At 42.2% G+C, this 6,344-nt stretch overlaps 1 protein-coding gene across 1 annotated transcript in view; it reads left to right on the top strand.

The window, feature by feature from the left end:
• The window catches only part of LOC106810296 (SID1 transmembrane family member 1-like), a 38,773-nt gene that overhangs the window by 15,465 nt on the left and 16,964 nt on the right, over positions 1 to 6,344 (top strand). Inside the window, exons 2-3 of the mRNA XM_014813603.1 lie at positions 1,954 to 2,075; positions 6,027 to 6,194. Coding sequence (XP_014669089.1) covers positions 1,954 to 2,075; positions 6,027 to 6,194 — 290 coding nt within the window. The remainder of the gene's footprint in view (positions 1 to 1,953; positions 2,076 to 6,026; positions 6,195 to 6,344) is intronic.

Raw genomic sequence — 6,344 nt, 5'->3', positions numbered from 1 at the left:
ATAGTGCATGAACATTGGCTTACTCTCACTCATCATCCAGGTAATCAGATTCAGAAAGACTATTCTCAACTGCAGCAGAAAAGTCAAGACGAATCCTAGAACTGCAATCCTATAGCGCTCAACTATAGTCAGGCTCAAAATCAGGCAATCGCATGAAATGCCGAAACGCAAGCAATAGCACAAAACGCATGAAATAGCAGAAAAGCAGTAACCCCCAAAAAATCCCGGGCATCGCCGGGTAGCCCAGCTAAACGCATGAAATAGCAGAAAAGCAGTAACCCCCAAAAAATCCCGGGCATCGCCGGGTAGCCCAGCTAGTATGCTATATGAGGTTCAATGGAATAAACCTCTCCATTTACAAAGGAAATTTGTTTAAATATTTACATAGATCTATACAGGTTGTCTGTCAGGTGTGGCTTCAAATACGATGTTCGTATTCGACATTTAATCCGAACAGACGGATCTTGGGGAAAACCAACAGTTCAAAGGTCAATGACCAGGGAGGAGAATGGTGAACGTGTGGTTTCTTAACTCGAGGTACGCACCTATAGATCCTGTGTTGAGCGTAAACGGACAGCTGCATAGCACTCGACTTGCATGCTCTTTACTCTCATGATGTAAGGTAATGCTGAGATGCGTCCTCCATCTAAAAATCAAGCTCATATAGGTGGATCATTGTAGGGCTCATTCGTGGGATCATCGAAGACGTTAGTAAATAAACCCAGTACGTAAGACAGCTCTGTTTCAAGGCTGATCTGCCGTTTTCCCTACTAAATATATATTTTGAAAAATTAAAGTGATGACTAAATATTAAAGTGATATATTATTATTGTTTTTATTTTATTATTTATTATATAATATTTATATTGTTAAAGTAATTGTGAAATGTACTGTCCACTGACGTGTGCAGAGGAAGGCATCCGATGAACCTAATTTATCCCTCGTGAAGGTTCAAATTCGATTTTCTCTGTAAATCACAAAAATACTACACCTACAGTTACTGCCCTTACTTGTATTTACTGTGAAACCTGATGATGTGTAGTGAAATTTTCATCATCAATGCATCGAAACTCGGATTATTTCTTATTGATTTTGCTCATTGAAGCATCAAAGCTCGGTTAAACAGTACCTTGAATTGCATTCTTTGTGTACGTTCAGTGAACTTCACAATTCATTTGGCTTATATACAACCGACGCACTATATAGGTAGCATTAGTCGCTCCTGTAGGTTGCGAGAAGTACAGTGGCACACCTCATTGCATTCCGTCTGATACTTTCTGGAGATTAATTCATACAAAATGCACTCGTTATCGTTTTCTCAGCCGTTATTGTGCATAGCATGCTTCGCATATCGCGAGTTGTATGTTGAGTGCGTGTATTATGCCGAGCACACTCATGACTCTGTCATCGACCTAGATGCAGAATACTTGGCGTTTCATTCGTTCATGAAAGGCAAGAGCAGTGGTAGTAGAAACAGCAGTAGCAGCAACAATAGCTAATGTAGCAACAGCAGTAGTAGCAATAATACTACTACTACTAATATTGATAAATTAATAATAATAATAATAATAATAATAATATTATTAATAATAATAACAACAACAACAACAACAGCAGCAGCAGCACCAGTGGTAGTACCAACAGTGGCATCAGCAGCAGTATATCAAGAGTGGCAACTGCAGCAGCAGCAGCAGCACCAGCAAAAGCACAGGCCTGTGCATTAATTAGCTAAGCCCTGGCGCTCTGCAGCACTAGTTTAGTCCATTCACAGTTCAACCTTCTAGCAATTTCCCATTAGTTTCCAATACGCAAATTAATGTTTGCTCGAGGATTTGCTTTAGTTGACATTTGTCTCGCGTTGTTGAAAATGGATGTGAAATATTAAAATCTTAAGCGAGTCCATCACGACCCTTTGTGTGTCATAACTAATACCATTTTCAATTTACCTTCTAGATCGGTCCGGTTAGAATCAGTGTGAGCAGCATGAATGCGACACCCAACTATCCGGTACTGTTCGTCATACGACAGCAGCGGGGTGTCATCTCGTGGCAGGTTCCACTGTTCCTCGAGGACATGTAAGTGTGTGATGTATTCAACTTCTTCTTGTTATGATAGCAAAGGAATTTTGAGCGACCGTGTTCCGAGGTGCATGACTTGTGACAGAGGGAGTTCAAACTTGCATTCGGATTGATTAAATGTTTAATAAATATGAAACTGGCATGACTTTATCTATTTTATTAGCTCATCTGACATAGTCAGATGCAGCTTGTAGAATCGCATGATCGTCCGTCCGTCCGAGCGTCCGTCCGTCCGTCCGTCAACAGTTGGGCACAAATCTTAACCGCTCTACGTACGGTCACGATATTCGGGACGTGGGGGGTAATCCGAAAACGAGTTGGGATGTCGAAGCTGGGGGTCAAAGGTCAAAGGTCAAGAGGTGTAAAAGAAGGGGGAACATTCACTCCTTAACTTAAGGTATAGGGAGGAAATGCAGAATTGCGGCACAAATCTAAACGGCTCGACCTAGGCTCGTGATAGTCGGTGTATAGCATCATGGTAGGAAAAGCCATCACTGTGCCGAAATTGGATGGTCACAGGTCAAAGGTCAATGGGGCACAGGGCAGATTTTAGACATTTTCTGAGGACATGGTCTGACTGGACGAGTGATTGAAAAACTTTTTTGTTTCAGCGGTGACCTAGCATTTTTATGGCTTTATTGAAAGGACCATGAAATATGCTTTCACTGACATGCCGAGAGTAAGTGTCGGATAACCTTTTGACCCTCAAGAGGAGGTTAACATTGATTTGTTGACTGTTAACAAAGGACTGAACTGCTTTTGCTATTATTAGAGCCCATACCTGTGTCAATGTGAGGCTACAGTTGCACAGTTTAATTGCAAAGGCAAATGTTTGTTGAACAAGGTTTACGCTCCTTAAATCATATGATTTTCTAAAGCAGTCTGTCTATAGCACCCTGCCCCTGGCCTGAAGGCTGAATGATGAATCGGTGAATGCTCGCATGAGGCAAAAACACGGCGGCAGCCATGGCTGGCACGCTTCTAATCATAATTGTTGCCTGCCAACCTGCAATGCACCTGTTAACTCACAGCTGAGCAAAATTATCGCCTGCCTGAATATACTTACTTGGATTTTAGCCTGTACCTACTGTAGGATTTCAGGAACGATGCCATCTTTGATTATTGATTACACTTGCACGCGCCATCTCGCGGCAACTATAGGCCTAGTTTAAATTAGATTTTATTCTCATGTAACTTTGTTAAACAAATAAATAATAACTAGTACCATATAATATATAATATTTACTTTTCATCTTGAATCTTAACATATATCATGTAGCTATGGGCCGTGCGTATCCATTTACCAGTTGTGCGAACATAAGCTGTTACCATAGAAATATTAGAGACACCTATATATTATGATTTCTATGACTGTTACACTCATAGGCATAGAAGAAAGTATTATTGAGGGGCAGTAAAGGCATCATCGCTGGGTTTTAATTTTTTATTATATTAATTAGAGAGAGAGAAAGTCTAAGATAAGAGAGAGAGAGAGTAGTAAATTGAGACCGGGGACAGGAAAACGGTGATACGGTGTGTATGCGAGCGGGAAACGGGGTACAATTAGTCGTTGCGAGATGGTGTGCAAGGGGATGGGAGGTGGGAGCAGGGGGGAGGAGGTCGAAGGCAGGGGAGGGAGATGGGAGGTAAGGGGGTGGAAGTGAGAGGCAAGGGGAGTGAAGTGGGAGGCAGGGGGAGGGAGGTGGGACGCAGTGGGGAGGGAGGTGGGAGAGAAGGACTCCCCGCCCCCTCTAATAAACTTGGAGATCCATGCTCATATGTTGAAATCTTTTATAAATAGATAAAAATAGATAGCTGTGAATCTATGACACAAATTCGAGTGAAAGGCAAGCATCATTTAATAAAATAAACCAAAATCGCATGGGGGGGGGGTTATTGAGCGTGTCCTAACAATGATGTGTACGCAACTGCGTATCTGCATATCTGCGCCTAACAAATGTGTCACTACGCACGACTGAAATTGTACGTTCATAACCGTAGCAACAGACCCCAGATGAGCCCAGACGCTCTGCGGCTCTTGTTAGACTTTTGTGACAGTAGACATTTAGTGACAGTGACTTTTGTGACTTTTGTGACAGTAATATTCGTCACGTTAGTATGCGTATGATGCGTATAGTGTCAAATTTCAAAATGATTTTCGCTTCCTTATGTGCAAAAAGTATTTCAGAGAAAATCTAATACCCCCACCAGAATGCATAATTTGTGCGAGATTCTAGAGGGGATGCTCATTTATTGTGGCTTTAAACATTTACCTAAAGGGAAAAAAACTTTGTTGCCATGGCTACAGCATGCGTGGCAACGTGAACAAACGTATGCCGACAGAATTACGCAGACCGGCTCTGCAATCATGCAAAACGCGAAAAAGAAGAATCAAATGAGTTCAGAGATAGAAGCCGAACAATCAGCTAGCGCGACCGGTGTAGATTGGACGCATCGCTATATCTCTAGCACACGCGCAGCAGGGGATAATGAGTAATGTATGTGCTGCTGAATTTTACGCAAAGTAATGAAAAAGATCAGCCAGCGGCTTTCTAAACTCTCGCATGGCGAATAAAATATTAATTTATTCATCACCCCGTGGTTTCCCTCAGCGATATGCTCGCAATACGCTGCTGCGCGTTTCGTCTGCCGCTGTTATGTGCGTCACGTTTCCGACACGTTTCAATGCGGATTTTATTTACGATCGCAGTGCCATTAAGATACAGTACCAATCAAACAGGGACGCATATTCGACATGGGAATAGTATTGACTCAAACACTTGCCAACAGTGTGTTAATCCCATTGATTGTAAATGCTAGATATTGGATGACTGAAACCTTGTACCCACTGAACTCCAAGCTATAATGAAAGCAATAAATTAACCAGACAACTGTCGAAGATTTGTTTATTCAAGACATTGCTAATTGATAATGATTATACTATGATAATTTCTTCTAAAATAGTTATTTTTTTTAAATCAACTGTTTTTTGTTTGATGATAATTTTTCCTAAAATAAATTACTCGATACAATAATACGATAATCGATCATAGGTAGATAGATAGATAGATAATTTAGGTTTATTGCAAAACTAGTGTTAACAACGTTACAATTAAAATAAATTTTGCAAATAAGATATCATCAGGCAGTATAAAACTGAAATTGATGATATTTACAATAATATATGTGACATCCCATTGATAAGACAAATGATCATCAGGTCATCACTAGTGAAATGGCTTAGGTGATGTCAATTTACACAGTCTGATTGAATGTGTCACGCACGCGAGCCGAGTCGGGTTGACATCAAAGGTATAGCGAGGGCACGTCATTCACTATTATTACTACCATTATGACTGCAATCGCAATCATTCATTACGACTGCAATTGCAATCCTATCACCAGGAGTACATGAATGAATCTCTCGTTCACGTACTCCCTCCAGGGATTTATTTTTTGGTTGCTGTACACCAAAGCATAGAATTGCCCCTTATCATGTCCCTGCTTTCCTGCACTTAGCTATAGAACTATAGCCCTTCGCTCTGCCACAGGCCTGTGGCAGAGTGAAGGGCTATAGGTTCTAGAGCTACCCTGCACTGTGCTTCTCCCAGCAGTGCTGGGAACGAGTGTGTTAGCCAGAGACCAGTCTACCTGTCCTATTCTTGGATGAGACGAATGAAATTTGATAGAGATGGCATGAGGGTGGCCCAATTTTATATATTATACACCTTGTATAACTGACAGCAGCGCTTATAAGAATATAAAATCATATCAGATTGCTGTCTTTTTGGCATTTCAGACTAAACTTCCTCCATTTTAAGGTAAGGCCCTCCCCCTGGGGCGCTTCACGCCCGCAACATCCCCCTTTGCTCAGATGGTGAGACTCCCTGATTTTTTTCCTGGCTAACAGCCTGCTGGGGACGAGCACTAATGGCGTGTCTCTTACAGGTTCGACTACAGCACGGTCAACCGGACGCTGTGTCCCACGGAGAACTACAGGAGTGGACGCCGCAGCGTCGACCGCAAGCAGCTGGCCTACGTCGACATCTCCACATTCAGTCCTAACCTCACAGCCTTCACGCTCTACGCGCAGCAACTGGAGAACTTTGAGATAGGGTAAGTGGAGTTTCTACTGCGTCCGTCTGGCATGCGTTTTCGCGGTGTTGTTAGTGTGGTGACAGTGTTGTTCAGTTTGGAAGACTTCATCACAATGCTGGGGCGTGCCTTTGCGATTTTATTGCCGTTTCTGGTGTTGTTCGCTGTGGA

This window comes from Priapulus caudatus, unplaced genomic scaffold, assembly GCF_000485595.1.
Source record: "Priapulus caudatus unplaced genomic scaffold, Priapulus_caudatus-5.0.1 Scaffold429, whole genome shotgun sequence".
Lineage (NCBI taxonomy): Eukaryota > Metazoa > Priapulida > Priapulimorpha > Priapulimorphida > Priapulidae > Priapulus > Priapulus caudatus.
The sequence above is the reverse complement of the archived record's forward strand: the minus strand, read 5'-3'. Positions and strand labels throughout refer to the sequence as shown.